The sequence below is a fragment of the Diadema antillarum genome, unplaced genomic scaffold, assembly GCF_040938485.1.
Source record: "Diadema antillarum isolate AM-2024a unplaced genomic scaffold, OU_Dant_1.0 seq00000112_RagTag, whole genome shotgun sequence".
Classification (NCBI taxonomy): domain Eukaryota; kingdom Metazoa; phylum Echinodermata; class Echinoidea; order Diadematoida; family Diadematidae; genus Diadema; species Diadema antillarum.
The window spans coordinates 1,000,410-1,018,834 of record NW_027271196.1 but is presented as its reverse complement, the minus strand read 5'-3'; the positions used below and the strand labels follow the sequence as shown (position 1 = coordinate 1,018,834).

At 36.5% G+C, this 18,425-nt stretch overlaps 1 protein-coding gene across 1 annotated transcript; it reads right to left on the bottom strand.

Moving 5' to 3' along the window:
* Positions 1-3,562: 3,562 nt before the first annotated feature.
* On the bottom strand, positions 3,563-10,918 carry LOC139727022 (echinoidin-like). The gene is made up of 3 exons (XM_071638003.1): positions 10,787-10,918; positions 7,247-7,424; positions 3,563-4,387 (listed from the first exon to the last, which is right to left on the bottom strand). The coding sequence occupies exons 1-3, from the start codon at positions 10,915-10,917 to the stop codon at positions 4,133-4,135; spliced, it is 564 nt and encodes a 187-aa protein (XP_071494104.1). The 5' UTR covers position 10,918; the 3' UTR covers positions 3,563-4,132.
* Positions 10,919-18,425: the final 7,507 nt, after the last annotated feature.

The following is an 18,425-nucleotide window of genomic DNA, read 5'->3' as shown; positions in this document are numbered from 1 at the left end:
TAAACGTATCTCTGTCGCTCCGATCGTATCACTGTTGTCAACTGGTTGTAGCGAGGTCTTGATAAGAGTGCGAATGTCGTAATACAGTCGGTTCGATCGTAGAAGCAGCGCATCTCGTCGGCATGGAAATGCGGCAACAACGTGGCAGAGCCGTATTATTATCGTGGCGCTATCGCCTGCAGCGAAGGTTGAGCGTAGAGAAACCGTAGTGTAATCGCCTCGGAGGTCCAAAATGGAGACGGACGGCGATCGCGCCACGATATGATAAAGCGTCACAGATCGCCATGGTCGCCATGGTCGCCTTCACAGTGAGATGGGGACCTAACAGCGGCAGCTGCTGCTCCTCGCAAACAACTCCCACGCAGGTACTTTACAGTCAAAATAATGACAATCTGTAGGACTTCCGCCATTCCTTCAGAAGAATTCTTTCACTGAGTTGTCAGCCCCCACGCGCCTTGCACAAAAGTCACACAGTATACCCACAAGTTGAATTTAAGTAGAACGCGTCCAGCAAGTAAGACACTTGCACTGACTCACCCGAATCCTTGTCTGCCCTAAGAAACTGTCCGGTATGCTGAAAAATCCCTACACGCAACAAGCCCGCGTAGCTTGCCCGGAATGGTGTGACACTGCCTAAACATGGTTGCGGGTGAAAAGATTTGCGTGCGCTCCTCCGGGTGACAACGGGTAAGATACGTGCTAGGTACTGTCATGTGATTGTTATCTGCGGGGACCTCCGGTTAGTAAAAATTGTTCTTCGCAAGTCACACGTAAGGCTTGTCCGGAAAAGTGTGACAAGGCCTTAAACATGGTTGTGGGTAAAATGATTTGCGTGCGCACTAACGGGAGACTATGGGTGAGATACGTGCTAAGTGCTGTCATGTGGGGGTCATTTCCGAAGACCTCCGGGTAGTAAAAATTGTTCTTCGCAAGTCGCACGCAAGGCTTGACTGGAAAGGTGTGACACGGCCTTAAGGTGTGTGCTGCGTGTGCCTGTGTGATGCACCCGATTGTAGCAGTAGCTTTTGTTATGAATGTGCATACTGGTAGATATCAGATGTATTGTATCGTTGCTTAAATGTGTGCATTTATACAGGTTTATCGTGAAAAAAAAAGGTTTCTATGTGGTATATGTACAGTGCATGCATGTTAAAGAAAATAGCGTTCCCAATCTAGAATGTTGTAGAAAGTGCCTCTATTGTACATATTTGGCTAAGTGATGCGATACATACCCTCTACTTGTAGCCCAGTGTGATTGGTAGTTATTTTAGGTATCATGTTATGCAAAGTTAAACAGGCAGTTAGGGGAACTGGAAGGCTCTTGATATCACAAGTATGTAGCCCCAGGTTGGAGAGAATTACCAAACCTTCAAGAAAAGGTATAGGGACCTATATAAGTCACAAGGTTACTGAAGTAGGCAGAGCACCTACTTCACTTCTGGGTCAGAATTGTTGTAGCCAGTCCTGTATTACCTACTGACCTGCTATACTTGTGGAGGTAAGACCAGGGAGACTTATTGCTTGTGAAGAACTGAATCACTTACATTGGTGACCGACTCCATTTTCATGTCTATGGACATTGCTGTATCGAAGCCATGAAGGGCTGGATTTCTAGCTGCACATTATTTGCTGGATTGTCATTCACGCATCGATCGGACGCAGTCATCTTAAAGGGCCCCTGAAAACCAAATGCATGTCGATTTGTGTTGATTTATGATACTCTCAATATCACTTTTGCGGTGAAACGAATATCTAGAAACATTCCATGTATTTTAACGATTAAAAAAAATGATATATATATATATATATGGAATGTTTCTAAATGTTCATTTCACCGCAAATTTGTGACGTTGGGGTATCATGAATTAACACAAATCAACATGCATTTGGGTTTCAGGGGCCCTTTAACGTCTGATGGAGTCTACGTGTATCGCTGTGGATTTATACTTTGGATCACAGTAATCTGTGCCCATTGCAGTCATTTATTCATTTGTGCATCGAACATCATCTTTGGACATTATCTAGGGAATTACATGGAACATGTGATTATTCTATTCGACGGTAACACATGTAAGTGATTACATTATCATTGTACTGAAGTAATTGTGTTTTAAGTATAATGATTGACAGGTCTGTACACTTAATATCGTTGGGAATAAACCACCTGTACATTAGTGTATTGGTTCTTGTGCTATCATTCTCAGTGTGATTTGGGTTGTAACACAGTAGCTATTGGGTGCTTGCATTTCCGTGGTGTCGTATATATATGTTACACTCATTTCAGGCCTCGTCGTCAATTTGGCCGATGTTAGGAATCACTGTAAAATTATTGATATCAAGGAACAAGGTACGTATATAATATTATGTGATGGTGCATCACAGAACCAACAAAAAATCGCATCCCATTATTTTACATGAGGACTCAAAAAAAAAAAAAAAGGTGAAACGGGTCAACCAAGTCAATCTGGAGATTTTTATGTTATTTTCTGGAAGAGCTGTCCTTCTTCTAAACTATTCCTAAGTTTGGGATCATAAAATAAATGGGAAAGTTTTACTACAACCTTTTCTTATGCCTCCCCCCACAAAGTGTTACCGGAGGGCACGCACTCCAGAACAGTTTGAACTGAGAAAAGAGGCTTTGAAGCACAAAGTCTATTTAAGCGTATAATCTTCACCAATCCGTGCTAACTGTGTATATCAGGATGAAAACCATCGGTTTAACCACAATGAGGGGATTATCAGATTAAGATGAAATTGAGCGTGTTCTATTAACACAATCTGTCCATGATAAATGCAATTTTTTAAAGCAGTAATATCATCCTTTCTAAAGGTTTTAGAGTTGAAAGTACAGAGTGTGTACAGGGGTTTTTAAGAAATGAAAGGGGGACTCTAAAGACACACCTAAAAATATTATTTCTTTTTAAAAAGTGTTCGAGATAAAACTGCTAAAAACACACTTTCCTGTTTATTTTTTTTATACCAAATTTTAGCACGATGTAGAAAAAGACTTGGTCTTTCAGAATATATAAAAAAGTCAAGATTGACCGAATTGACCCTTTTCACTTATTTTCAGTCCTCACACAAAATCAGAGCATGCGACCTTTTGTTCGTTTTGTGATGCACGGTCACATAATCCATATCACTTATACATATCATATATACATATATATCTATATATATATATATATATATATATATATATATATACTCCTAGATGGGTCATTTGGAAGACATTTCCATTTGTTTTATATGCAAATTTTAAAATACATGTTCAATGGCAATTTACGCAATGGAGACACGAAAATTGTCTCCTTAATGACCAGTTGTCTCCCTAATGAAGACACTTAATATGTCTCCCTAAGGTGCCAACTAGGGATATATATATATATATATATATATATATATATATGTATGTATGTATTTGTGTGCATGTTATCGTACACAAGACATTAGGAAAAACTTTTTTTCACTATTTCAACTTGCATGAACTATTATCTCAAGCTGACTCTCATAAATTTTGGTTTCGCAACGTTAGATTTGATGTTAGATATGACACATTGATATTGAGAAATTATTACTAGTACACGATGTCATGTTAATCGAAGTCAGCATTTAATAGTATAGTAGCACTCTCTTGATGTAGAGCAACAAATGTTGATGTTTTCCTTGTTTTTATCTAAAACATTTCTTATCATGTTCACATAATGTATGTAGATTGATTCACGGCCCCATTGAAAAATTTTGCTGATTAGGCATTTTAACAACTGGTGAAAACATAATGAATAAAATGAAATGAAAAGAAGTTTCTTTTTTTTTACTGATTTTTTGCCTTGTCCTGTTCTTTGGACCCTAAACAACAACAACAACAACAACAACACACGATTTAATTACTACCGCAAATAAAGAAAGGGGGGTAGCTACCTGCTGCTTTTTTTTATTTTGTTGCTTGACAGAGAAATTTTACATGATTATAGAGATTGTGGCGATCTATTTGTGTGTGTGTGTGTGTGTGTGTGTGTGTGTGTGTATGTGCATGTTTCCCTTCGAGCCACGTGCAAAGTACGCATGTTCTTAGGGGAGATTCTGATTTCTTCTCCTAAAACAGCACCTCCTTCGTTATAAAGCCCAGAAATTAAAGCCATTGTCCTAGCTTGCAAACAAAACCTCCAACAATCATTCCGTTATCCCCGGGAATAGGGTCACACTGCAAATCGTGCCACATGTAGTTAAAAGCCAAGTCAAATTCAATGCAGTCTTGATTATTATAGTTGTTTGGTTGAGTCGCGTCCCAAGAGGTGTAATCGACCTCCGAACCGTCACTCCATTCGTAGGAACCCTCAGACTTCAAATCATTCAGTCCAATCCAGACCATGTGTCGACCGGAGAACTGTTAATTTTAGGTAAAAAAAAAACCAGAAAGGAAATAATTGAACAGATTGATTTAATTATATATTCATAATTACTCCTTTTGGGAGATTTGAAAATTCTGTCTCTTCGCGCATGGTACGTGCAATGTAGTTTGTGTTACCAGAATGTATTGTTTCTTTTAAAGGCATGAATATATGTATATACTATATAAATGGAAATGAGAAAGGCAACACACGCACAGGGATGTCACATTTCTTTTAGTGTAAAACGCCGCTCTTTTATTTTTGTCACATATGTAAAAAAGGGCAATACATGTACTTTTCCACACAAACAGAAACACACACACATATTTTCACATACATTCAAGTTTACACACCCAAAGATGAGAACTAGTGTAGCAAACCTAAGGAAAGCCAAAATTCATGTTAAATAACATTTCTTATTTTGCTTGGGAATAGATGAATAAAAGAAGTTCTTCACCAAAGTTAAAATTACGAAAGTTACAGCGTCTTTCTCTCTGTGTGTTTGTGTGTGTGTACGTGACCTGTCATAAGTACGGTCATTTGATTTTGATGGACCCAGTCAAAAAAGATTGTAGAAAACGTTCCATGATATATATATATATATATATATATATATATATATATATATATATATATATATATATATATATATTCGTTATCATTAATAATCGCTAAATAATACTAAATTGGACAGTGATTGAGTTTTAAGTTTTGGTTTGTAGTTTCTCCTGATTTTGTATACTGAACAAACAGCCTTTTTTTCTTTTTCTCCCGTACTCTTTGTAGTGGAAAGGTATTCAGCGTTTCTGTTTTCTTTATTACTTTAAGAGGGACCGTTATTTTGTAATAGGAGTCATTTTGAGTGGGCCCCTTCACCTTTTTATGCGCAGAATGCATGTGTGTGTATGAATATTTGTTGTTAGTAGATTACAGACAGGAACATAATGTTACTATTTCTTCTTGTGTCTTTATTTCATATTATTTGAGTTCAGATTTACTCAATTTGTTGTATATGTGATCGTGCATCACAAAACGAACAAAAAGTCGCACCCCTTGATTTTACGTGAGGACTCAAAAAAGGTGAAACGGGTCCACTAAGTCAATATTGAGTTTTTCATATTTTCTGAAGGAACTACCCTTCTTCTACATTATTCATAAGTTTAGGATCATAAAATGAATGGGGAAAGTGCATTTTCAGCAGTTTTTCTACAACTCTTTTTGGTAGAGAAGAGAAATCACGTATGTCTTAGAGGCCCCTTTTCATTTGTTGATAATCCCTTGTACGCTCTTCACTTTCAAGTCTGATAACTTTTGAAGGGATAAAGCTACTGCTTTGAAAGTTGGCATTAATCATGGTCAGAATGTGTTGATAAAGCATGCTCAATTTCAACGTAATCTAATAATTTCTTCATTGTTGTTGCCCCAGTGGTTAACATCCTGATTTTTTTTTGTCCCATTCATCGCAAAGCTAGCACGGTTTGGCAAAGATTACGCGTTTCAATAGACAGATATAGACCCTATACTTGAGAGCCTCTTTTCTCGGTTTACACTTTTCAAGAGTGTGTGCTTTCTTTCCAATGTTTAGATAGGTTTGGAGAGTCCATTTCAATTGAGCTATACATCATTTTAAAGCTTAGAGTCTGTTCTTTCAGAATCTGCTCTGAACTAAAAATCCATGTCTGGCGACTTTTTGTTTGTTTTGTGATGCAGGGTCACATGTTATGTTAAAAAATACCTGAAGTGCATTGAAATAGCACAGAAATATTCTAACGTCAGCCTGTCACAACACGACCTACATGTCAAATCAAAACAATTACTTCCAAAACAAATGAATCAGAATGAAATGTGTATGTAATCAAACTTACATAATATTTTTGGTAAAAATAAAACTCATGAGAAGACGTTCACAACTCATTCCAAAGATGATTGTGATCTCATTTTTCTGAATGTGGCCCTGCATCACAAAAGAAACAAAAACTCGCCAGACATGGATTAAGGGTAGATTCTGAAAGAGTAGACTCTAAGCTTTAAAATGATGAATAACTCAATTGAAATGGACTCTCCTAACCTATCTAAATATTGAAAAGAAAGGACACACCCTGGAAAGTGTGAACTGAGAAAACAGGCTCTGAAGTACAGGATTTATTCAAGCGCTTAATCTTTACCAAGCTATGCTAGCTGTGGGATGAACTGAACAAAAACAGGATGTTAATCACTGGAGCAACAACAATGAAGGAAATATCAGATTAAGTTAAAAGTGAGCATGCTTCATTAGCACATTTTGTACATCAAAAAATACCAACTTTCAATGCAGTAGCATTATTCTCTCCAAAGTTATTGGACTTGAAAGTGAAGTGTATGGACAGGGTTTTTTTAGAAATGGGAAGAGGGTTCTATTAAAAACAACTAATCACACTTTCCACCAAAAAGTGTTTGAGAAAAACTGCTGAATATGCAAGTTCTTGTTTGTTTTATGATCCCAAACTTTAATATAATATAGAAAAACACTTGCTCTTTCAAAAAATATGAAAAACTCAAGATTGGTTAGGTGGACCCATTCCACCTATTTTCAGTCCTCACACAAAATCACTGTGTGCCACTTTTTTTTTGTTTTGTGGTGCACGGTCACAAATAAAGTTTGAAGTCCCTTCTTCTTCGTCTTTTTTTCTTAATTTTGTTATCGCTTGATTTATTCAAAATCAATTTCACCACCATTTCCCACAAAATTAGTTCAGCTGTTGAGAACGAGTCCAAAGTACGTCTATGTGGAAATGCGTGTTGTAGCAAAATCAGTCCATCATCAACAGGTAAGAGGCGAAATGAGATGTGAACTTTCTCAATAAAGGTATACGTACTCGTTTGTTTCGTATGGAGTCGAAGAGAGTGATGACGAAATCCATCTCCTCCTGGGAGTGAATGGACACAAGGTGACCTAGCTGACCGGTGTTGGCGTCCTCGTCCCAGCATGGCTTCGTAAATGACTGGCACTGTCTTTCTGCCTCCTGCCACGTCACACTTTCTGCTGATAAGTACCTATAAGAGAAATCCAACACCTATTTGTATTACCAGGTGTATGGAAAGTGATTAACGTCTCACCTGAAAGAATTGATAAATCTCAATGTCATTAAATCTACACTTCAACTCTATTTAAAAAAGAAATGTAAAAAAAAAATCAAATTTGAGTCTGAAAAAAAAAAAATCAAGCATCAAACTGCAGCCAATAAAAGACTTCTAAAAATTCTGCAACCGACATAATTAGCCTATGAATGACTGTCATTTTTTTTTCGACCTCCTGCCACATGACACTTGCTCATGAAAAGTATTTACAACACAGTAAAATCGCTTCAGCACATCACTAGGTAGGTATAGAAAGTTTAGTACAGCTGTACTCATTTCTCGTGCAGCCTTTCTGCAAGAATTGATATTATAACATGTGCGTGGAGCACAAAGTTAAGACGTTCTCAGTCCATTCAGCAGGCCACTGGATTTGTTTTTTTTTTTCAAACTTGTAGGTATTTTCTTGCTTTGAGGACCTTTGAGAAGAAAAAAAAAATATCTTCTCCCCAACCCCTCCCCCCATGCTCAATGCATAACGCTGATGTGATATTGATGTGATGTGTTCGCTTTGTATCTTCCTGTGTTTTCTCTTTGTTTCTTTACCCTGATGAGATTATCACCTAGCCGACCCCTCCCTCCCCCAAAGAAAATAATACATTTGTCTGAATTTACTGCATTTGCTATAATCATTAATGTGAGTTTCGCCACTCAATTTCAATCAATATGCACGAACTAAAAAAAAAAGTAGAAAAAATAACATAGATTATAGCAGAAACGTTAATTCATGATATCAGTTATAAGTTTCACGAATCACAAACTGTAAATATTTCCCCCTTGAAATATTGATAAAAGATAGATAATAAGAATTAATGTCGAATTGTACTCTATTATCTCTAAAATGCGTCTCAAAAGCAGAAATTACGCATTAACCTATTCCCAATCAGAAATAAACAATTGATTTTCAAGTGGTAAAGTAACAAAATAATGCACTCATGTGTGCTAAATAATAAATGTTAACTTTCGTAATGTGCACGTACTTTTTTTTTCAATACCCTGGCATTAATAACAGAAGGATCTAAAGAAGAACATGCATTGAAGCATTTGCTCTGTACAATATCATAACCAATTTCCATGCAGGATTTTAACATTTCCTCCGAAATGCTTCTTCATGTTGTCTAAATCTAGAACCACTTCGTTGATCTCCATATCTATACTCTTTTAACGAGCAGTTTGGAGAATGGAACATCAAAGCCAGTGGGAATACACCCAGCTAACATTAGACGTTTTATGAATGGTCTTGAAACATTTCAGGTTTGTTTTTTTTTGGACATTTTGGCAATACGTTTTCAAAACGTCTTTTTGTCAAAAATTTTCGACGTATTTTAAACGTTTCAAATGGACGTTAAAAAACATTATAAAACGTAAAAAAAAACAATGCAAAACCTTCCAAAACTTTAAAACATCCTTCTCAAAGCGTTTTGAACGTTAAAAAAGTCAGAAACCTTTCAAAAAATTAAGAATGTGTGTAAAGCCCTATAATCTTTTCCAAAACGTTTAGAAAACTTTTCATATCCGTGTGGAACGTCTAGAAAACATTTTAAGAGCATCTAATGTATTTAACAATCGTTTTAAAAACATTTAGAACTTGCAAAGCATCTTAATTTTTTTTCAACGTTGGCTATAATTTCCTTTAAACGTTTTAATAGGAAGAAAAATTTTTAAACCTTTAAAAACGCATTGGCTAAAACGCATAGGGCATATTATCTATTTATGACATTATAGGTAGAGGCAAGATCTTTAATAATGTACCCTAATCCTGATCCTATGATCCAATCATACCTGTTCCTGATGACCTACCACTCATACCTACTACATCCTATTCCTCGCTGTATCATGTTCTTTTATATGCCGGCAAAAATGATATGATGCGTATAGACATGTTGATACTAAACTTAAAGCGCTCATACCTTAATTGAGCCCATTGATACATAATAACACAATTTGAAATTGTGAATAACTGAACAGAAACATTCGCACGCTTTTAATGCCGTTCAAAAGTTTGAACCCAGCAAAAGTACTTGTGATTTCAGTGTCTTTTATCTATTTGTACGAATTTAAAAGATTTTCTTACTTGAATATTAAGAAATATAGGGCCTACATAAATATTCATGATAAAGTGTTAGAAACCGGACGTTTAGTTTTGTAACGTCCGATAACGTTTACAAACGTTTTGTAAAGGACGTTTCATTTTGTAACTTCAGTTGACGTAAAAAAAAAAAAAAAAAAAAACGTTTTCCAAAAGCCTGTTCTTAGCGGTAAATGCTATAGGCAAAATTTGACGTTATACGTACGTTTTTAATAACGTGTTCCGTTTTACGTTTAGCACAAATCATGACGAAATTCCCTCCAGTGTACTTATTGGCACCATTTTCAAACGTTCCGTGGTAGTGTGGATAACCAGTGTACACTTGAAAACAATTCCAGAGAAAGAATGTCCTTTTCTTCCTAATTTTTGGTTCATCTACAAAATGTATGTCTTTCCCCCTCTTATATCTCACCTGCCCAATTTACGGCATTACTTCCGCTCAGAACTAATTCTTACTTTTAAGAAGAACACCCCCATCTTAATTCTGTTCTCTGCACTCACTTGTCCTATTCTGTCACTTACAGTACGTCAAGGCACAGTACCACGTGATGTTACATAAGACTCTGTATCTACGTTAACAGGACCACATAATATCGAGCTCTACCCGGGGTTTCGCCCTTCCAACCTTCTGTTCGTTTCCAGCATTGTGTAATTGAGTTTGTCTATCAATGAAAAAAAAAAAACAAAAAAACTTTGCAGTCACTAGAACGAAACTTTCAGATTGCACCCATTTTATATCATCACAAGAAAAATGCAAAATAATTGTTCCTTTTATCAACAAAAAGTGTATCTGTCACGATAATATGTGTCGAAAGTTTGGTTAATATCTCGACGATGCAGAATGGGAACTGAAGTGAAGCTACCAAATTCAGCACAAGAATCCGGTCATTATTTGATTTGAATTCTCCCGCATCTCACCGAACAGCCACCTCCCCCCCCCCCCCCCCCCCCCCCCCCAACCGTACCCCTGGTAAAATAAACATTATTGTACATTTGCCTTGACGTATTCTGCATAATCTGCGTCTGGATATTCTCCTCCTCTGCCCTCTACCCATCCCCCGTTCCCCATAAAAGAGGAAAAGACCCAAAAAGGCGAAAAAACAAACAAACAAACAAACAAACAAACAAAGAGTGAACACATCTACATATACAATGGAAATGGAAATGGAAATCAAAGAACGAATAAACTTACCTGTAGCACATGCCTTGGAAAGCAGTCCAGAGCGGAGGGCAGCCGCACGCCCCTGCACTGGAGCCCGGGAGCTTCGGCAAAACCAAAACGACAATGACGACAAAGCAAAGCAGAAACAATTTTTGAGACATGACTTCAGGCATCCGAACTTACAAATAAATTGCTGAGGTTCTGAATAATTTGTCTTTTAACCAACAATGATATGCTTCTCCTTCCTCTCCTGTGTCGCAATGAGCCAGATTTGCTGGAGTGACTATCTAGGGTCCCGTGTTGGGTGGAACACGCGCAGCTCCGAACTGAGCGCTCCCGATTAAATCAAGATCCTAATATTTTTGCGATAACAATATGCCCCTTCAACAGGAAGTTAAAAAAAAAAACAGCATCACAATCACGTACTGTAATACGTTACCGGTAAGTCTCTATCAGAATTGACTGCTGATCCTCGTGGCCAGAATCACATCATTGGCTAACTCCGAGATTGGCCAGCTGCCTGTTTGGGTCTATTCGATGTGATTTTTGATTGGCTAACTGCCTGTACTGTTCGGGTTGTTTGCGATATGAATATTGATAAACGTATATCCGAGATCTTTGATTTGAGTTTCGCATATAGTTGAACAAAGGAAAAATGATAAAGAAGGAAAAAGAAAAGGAAATCAAAATTAATTGGAGTTAGGAGAAATTTATAGACGAAAGCATTCAAATATATGAATAAAAAGGCAAAATTATAAAAAACACAAAACAATTATTCTTTGTTATGGTCTCAAAAAGAAGAAAAAATTCAGTCCTTATCCTGGCAGTGTCAACTTGAGCATTAATAAAGCTGATCCCCTATCATTTTCTCATTAGGAATATAGGTGTTTGATTAATTCTACTCCATTTTCTGATTACTGCGTTGTTCAACGATAACCATACAATTGAGCGATGCACTCATTAGCATGCCTGCCCAGTGTCAGAGCGATCGTTAACGGGCCGTAAACGATCGCTCGACACTGTACAAGTGCACCTTAGCTAAATATGAGACCATTCTGAATAGCAAATAATTTTCACACAACAATAGATATATAATGTACTCTTAAATGAACCCCACGGGGATTGGAACAATCATCCCCAGCATTCCCACTGATTCCCACTGATCAGTAACTAGCCATCCCCTTTAATTATTGATATTTGATTATTTGTATAAAACGAAATTAAGCAAGAGAATTGCAATCTACATCTACGGAATATCCGACAGGATGCATGCACATATTCATGAATGCATGAAACGCACAGTTATGTACACTTCATGGTATAGCAAGCCTTGCAACAATGAGATTAATCAACTTTTGTTTAATGCTTGTATAATGCCTCTATGGATGGATCCAGAAATTCCGTAAAAGGGAGGGCCTTTACATTTTTAGGGGGCGCACGTGCTCCTCCTTCCAATTTTTTTTCTTTTCATTTCTTTTGTTTTTCCTTAAAAAATACAGGGGGAGCGCGCTCCCGTTGCCCCCACTCTGGATCCGCCACTGAACCGTAACTTTGAAAACCTTCCATTCCGGTTGGTATTTTGAATGACTAATATTGAAGCCTTTAACGTACGATTTTGAGAGCGGATAATCATGTTTAAAAAGTAAAAGAAATCTTGTCAAATCAGATACAGATTCGGGAGGAACAGCCACAACCCAAAAGACTGTAATCTTTGATACTAGTACCGCTACCTTCTGCTACTATTTACAAAGCCATAAAGTCCATAACAATTTCCTGATCACTATACCAAGATTTAGGTATTTTTTTTTTTACTTGTATCATTTTCAACCTTTCCTACTTCTGCTTCCTGCTTCTTTATAGACTGTACTATTATCACTACTACCACTACACGCAAAGCTAGTATACCTCACATCAACTTCTGAATAACAAGGCAAGTGCCGTAATATGTCTCGCCCACAAACGTACAACACCTTTTCTTTTTATTTTGTTCACAAATGGACCTATGGATCAAAAGTTAGGAGTCATGATTAAATGCACAGTACATTCGGCCCTAAAAGTTCATTGACCCCTGTCTGTGATATTTGACCTTGTGGTGACCATCAACTCCCAAAGGTACATCTACCATCCAAGTTTGGTCACAAATACACTTACGGATCAAAAGTTATGACCCATAATCAAAACGTGCCCTAAAAACTTAACATTGGGTCCTAAAAGTTCATTGATCCCTGCCTGTGACCTTTGACCTTGTGGTGACCATCAACTCCCCAAGGGACATCTACCACCTAAGTTTAGTCACAAACGGACTTATGGATCACAAGTTATGACCCATAATCGAAACGTCAGCGAGGGAAGACACAACGGAGAAGGTAATACAGCTTGCGGCTGACATTGGTGTCGCTGTCAACAGGAGTGACATCAGTGTAAAGCAATCGATTGCCAAAGTCTCGGAGGAGCAAGGGGTCCCGACAGGACAGGTGAAGTTCGTCAGGAGGGAGACAAGACAGGAGATTATGAGAAAGAAGAAGGAATAAGAAAGAAGGAGACACGGAACTGCACGGAAGGCCGTTTTCATGGTTTAAGATCTAACTCCTCTGCCCAGTCGCATCTTACGTGCTGTGAAAGGAGACCCGGTCGTGAAGACTGCGTGGACGATCGATGGCAGAATCCATGCGTTGTTCAGCCACCACGGTAAAGAAGAGAAAGTGACCATCGACACTCCTGACCAGTTGAGCAAGCTAGGATGGAAGCCTAATAAGATCAATGACGTCACCGGCTACTAGGAATTCGGAGGTGACATTGTGGAGCAAAAACGTAGGTTCAACTCATTAACTAATCAATTTTGTAGGACCCAACTAAATATTTTGAGTATAAATGTGTGCGGGCTGAATTCGAAACTTGAACTAGGTATTTTACCAGAATGTATTAAAGATTTTGACATTGCTTGTTTTAGTGAAACTAAAACGGACTGTGTGGATGAAGAGTTAATTCCTTGTGGATATAGAGTGAATAGCAAAGAGAATAATGATAGGAAACTACGATATGGGGGTATTCATGGATTGTGTATTGTTGCGAAGGAAAATTACGACGTACAAATATTAACTGATTCAAACTCAAAATATGTTTTATGGGTCAAAGTAGTGATTTCTTCTGAAGTGTCTCTAATTTTAGGAGCAGTTTATACATACCCCATGAAAAATCGAAGTACTATGAATCGGATATGTTTGAAGATGTTGCATCCTTTTTTGTTGATATCAAGGGTAAATTTCAACATCCTGTGTGCTTAATTGGATATTTTAATGCTAGAACTGGTGATTTGGATGATTTCGTAGATGAAGGTTATGGCGGTATCAATACTGATTTCACGCAAAGTTCAGACACTCCAACTGGTGGTACATTACCTGTTAGGCTGAATGTGGATTCTCAAGTCAATTTGAATGGAAGAAAGTTGTTAGAATTATGTAGAGCGTTCAATTTATCAATTTTAAATGGGCGCTTTGGTGGCGAATCAGGTGTGAATACCTGTGATAATTCAAGCACAATAGATTATTGCTTGATATCTAGTGATTCGTTTGCCACTGTAAAGAAGTTTGAAGTGGACTGTTTTGATGATACACTATCTGATAAACATAACGCACTGCATGTTTACTTTGATTTTGATTTTGGTGAAATTATTGATGAAACTACATGTACACATGGAGAGTGTAATGCAGTCCAAGGGTCGACAAAGATTGTGTGGGATCAGGCAAAGTGTTCTGATTTCCGAAGTGAAATTAACGAGAGCAACGTAATAGATGACATCTCCGCGAGAATGGACTCTGTTGAATTGATAAATGTCAATCAAACCGTGATAGATGATTTGTTCGTTTCATTACAATCCATATTCTTTACGGCAGCCTCAAACACTAACATGGTTAGAAGGCCTGTAGCAAAGACTAAAGGTAATTTAGCAAAATCTTCAGATAATAAACCTTGGTTTGATGAAAATTGTAAGAAACTTAGGAAAATATTTATAAATTGAAAAAGAAATGCAAACGTAATGGATTCAATCGTGATGCAATGGATTAAGTACACTCATGAAAAATCAGGTACATTGAAGTCTGAAATTCCAAAGGAGTATTGGAATATATCAAATCCCTCCAGAAAAACGAAATCAGAGAACTGTTCAATTGACATTGGAACTTTCCAGAAACATTCTAAGGGTTTAAATTATATCAATGATGGTATGCTGAGATCAACACCAACAAGTTTTGTGAATACTTGTAATGCAGCACATATCCCTCTTACCATGCATATTGAACATGATTATAATGACCGAATATCTGAAGAAGAGGTGACTGCTCATATAAAGCAATTGAAAAATAATAAGGCACCTGGTTTTGATTTGATATTAAATGAATTTTTTAAAAAACAGCAATGCGTCTTTAGTGAATGTAACAACCAAATTATTGAATTTAGTTTTAGATAGCGGAATAATTCCAACGGATTAGACGATTGATACGCCCTATCTACAAAAATAAAGGTTCTGTTAATGACCCTGATAATTATCATGGAATATCTTTGACAGATTGACAGATTTTCTCGATGATAATCATGTCATTGGGGAAGAACAAGCAGGATTCAGAGAGACTTATTCAACTGTTGATCATATGTTTGTGTTGCACTCAATTATTGACTTGTATTTATCACAGAGAAAAAGAGTATACTACGCGTTTATAGATTATAAGAAAGCTTTTGATTCTTGCTTGCTATGGAACAAAGTTGCTAGATGTAACATAGAGGGAAAAGTTGTTGATGTAATCCCAAGTATGTATAAAAATCTAAAGTCATGTGTTCTCAACAATTCAGAGCGTTCTGACATTTTTAATTGTAATATTGGAGTGAGGCAAGGTGAAAATCTATCTCCTTTGTCATTTGCTTTGTATATAAATGATTTTCAAGATTATGTTAGTTCCGCATATAATGGTGTTGATTTTTTTGCCTAATGATTTGTTGACCGTATTACATGATAAAGGAATAGATGCATTTCTAAGACTCTTCTCATTGATGTATGCTGATGATAATTTAATCCTAGCAACTAGTGAGAACGAATTGCAATCTGCTCTCAATCCTGTAAGTGATTACTGCAAATTACGGTTACTACAACTTAATGTTAGTAAAACAAAAGTAATGATTTTCTCAAGAGGAAAAGTTAGAAAATTCAAGCCCTTTATGTTTAATTAGAATGTTTTAGAGGTTGTAGATGAGTATACTTACCTTTGAGTGGTGTTCAATTATAAAAATGATTTTAAAAAGGCCCAGCTAAACAAGTTGATAAAGCGAAACGAGCAATGTATAGTCTAATGGTTAAGTCTCGAAAGATGCGGCTTCCAATAGATATCAAATTAGAATTGTTTGACCGGCTTGTTGTACCCATCCTTTAATATTTATGGTAGTGAAGTTTGGGGATAATTATGAAAATTTAGTACTTATAGAGAGTCTACATTATCAATATTGTAAACATTTACTGAGACTAACAAAAAAATACTATGAATAGCATGGCCCAGGGAGAACTAGGAAGGCTTGAAATATCCTGTACTGTTAAAGAAAGAATGCTTAATTTTTGGTTAAAGATTATTACTGGAAAACAAAGACAATATTCATCTATTGTATGTAATATCATATCACTTTTGCATAATTATAAGATATATTCATCACCATGGTTGTTGAAAGTTTATGATACACTAAATGAGTTAGGAATGTCGTTTGTTAGGAATAACTTTGAAAACGTAAGTTCTTCGTGGTTTAATTATTCGATAAAACTTAGATTAAGAGACGCATTTGTACAGAATTGGCACTCTAAGATAAGTAACGGCTCATGTTGTACGAATTACAGAATCTATAAAACGAATTTATGTTTAGATCCATGTTTCTTAAAAATCCCTAGCATATTCAGACAACCTCTTTCCAAATTTCGCTGCGCCAACCACAGATTGCCAATTGTAACTGGTAGGTATGCTGGTATTGAACATTGTGATCGATTTTGTAATTTATGTAATTCTAATAGACTAGGGGATGAATTTCACTATTAATTTGAGTGCCATACATTGAATAATGCTACGAATAAACTCATTAAGTCCTATTTAAGACCAAACACTTTAAAGGTGTCTCAGTTATTCAATTCCAGAAATCGTAGTGAGTTGATAAATTTAGCTGAATTTTATAAAGGAAATAATGAAGCTCCATAAGAAATAATTATTGTTAATATCATTATTTGTATTTTTTCATGTCCATACACTGTAAAAACATCGGCGTTAAATTCAACACCATGGGTGTTAAATCTAACACCGATCAAACTTCAATAGAAGACCACACCCACAGGTGTAGAAAATGCACTGTGATGGTGTTGAAAAGTGTTCACCTGACACTTCGTGGTGTTAATTTGACACTGTACCTGGTGTTATTTTGACACTGTACTGGTGTTAATTCAAAAATGACACCACATGGTGTTGATTTGATATTTGTTGGTATTAATATCAATGGTTTAACACCCGTCCAGCTTCAATAAGAGACCACACCAGCTGGTGTTACTGTGGTGTAAATTTATTTTCACATTTTTTCAAAAATCTAGTATTTTAATGTAAAATTCTTGATCGTCTTGTTTAAATTAAAAATCAACAAGAAGTGCAGTTACTAAGAAACTCTTCAAAAAACAGTTTTATATTTGGAAATGACACCCGGAGGTGTTAATTTAACACCATAAATGAGCACCGAAAATTTAACACCGGACTTTTTGCAGTGTATAGCTTTTACAGTGGTTTGCTTTATATTATTGAAATTGCTTTTATCTGCGTTATTGTTGCCCTGCTTTTTTTAACTGTTTGTTTGTCTTGCTTCTCTCTTTCCTTCTCTCTCTCTCTCTCTCTCTCTCACTCACTCTCTTTCCCTCTTCTGGGTCCTGCACCATTCTGTATATTTTGTATATTTTGTAAATATCATGCAATTTTCTGTATATATATATATATATGTATCTATAATTTACAATGTATCAATGTATTAATTTACAGTCTGTTACGATGTTTGTTCGAATTTTCTTCAATACCCTGACGTTGGTTGACATAAGAAAATAATAAAAAAAAAACATTGTCATTGTCATTGTCATTGACCCTACCTGGCAAAATACCGAAAATCCTTCATAAAATCCATAACAATTTCCTGATCACTACCAAGATTTAGGTGTTTTTTTTTTGTTTTTTGTTACTTGTATCATTTTCAACCTTTCCTGCAAAATTCATCCAAATCCGTGCACAACTATTTGAGTTATTTTGCACATGGACAAACTAACAAACTAACTAACAAACAAACAAACCAAGGGTAACGAAAACATAACCTCCCCCCTGTCAGCTCTTGGCTCTGAGTAGTCTGGCTGACGATAGATTAAGTCCTGTTACAGTGGAATAATGGTATAAATTATGAACTCCAAAGAAAGGCGGCGTTGCACAAATGTATTCCGTGAAATAAATTGTTTATTATTGACGAAGCTCGGTGCTTTCCGGCTCGTCAAAATGAAACAAAAATCAAGTAGTACAAAAAATGAACAATTCAAAGGGTTACATAGACGAACAGTATTGCTGCAAAAATTATTATCCTACCAAATCACATTGTGGCAGACATACACACAATCATGGGATTT

Excerpts from the sequence above, each read along its gene's own strand:
- LOC139727022 (XM_071638003.1), bottom strand. The coding sequence starts at position 10,917 with ATGTCTCAAAAATTGTTTCTGCTTTGCTTTGTCGTCATTGTCGTTTTG. Across the intron at positions 7,425-10,786 it reads TTCCAAGGCATGTGCTACAG|GTACTTATCAGCAGAAAGTG; the intron begins GTAAGTTTATTC and ends TTTCTCTTATAG. Across the intron at positions 4,388-7,246 it reads ACTCCATACGAAACAAACGA|TTCTCCGGTCGACACATGGT; the intron begins GTACGTATACCT and ends TAAAATTAACAG.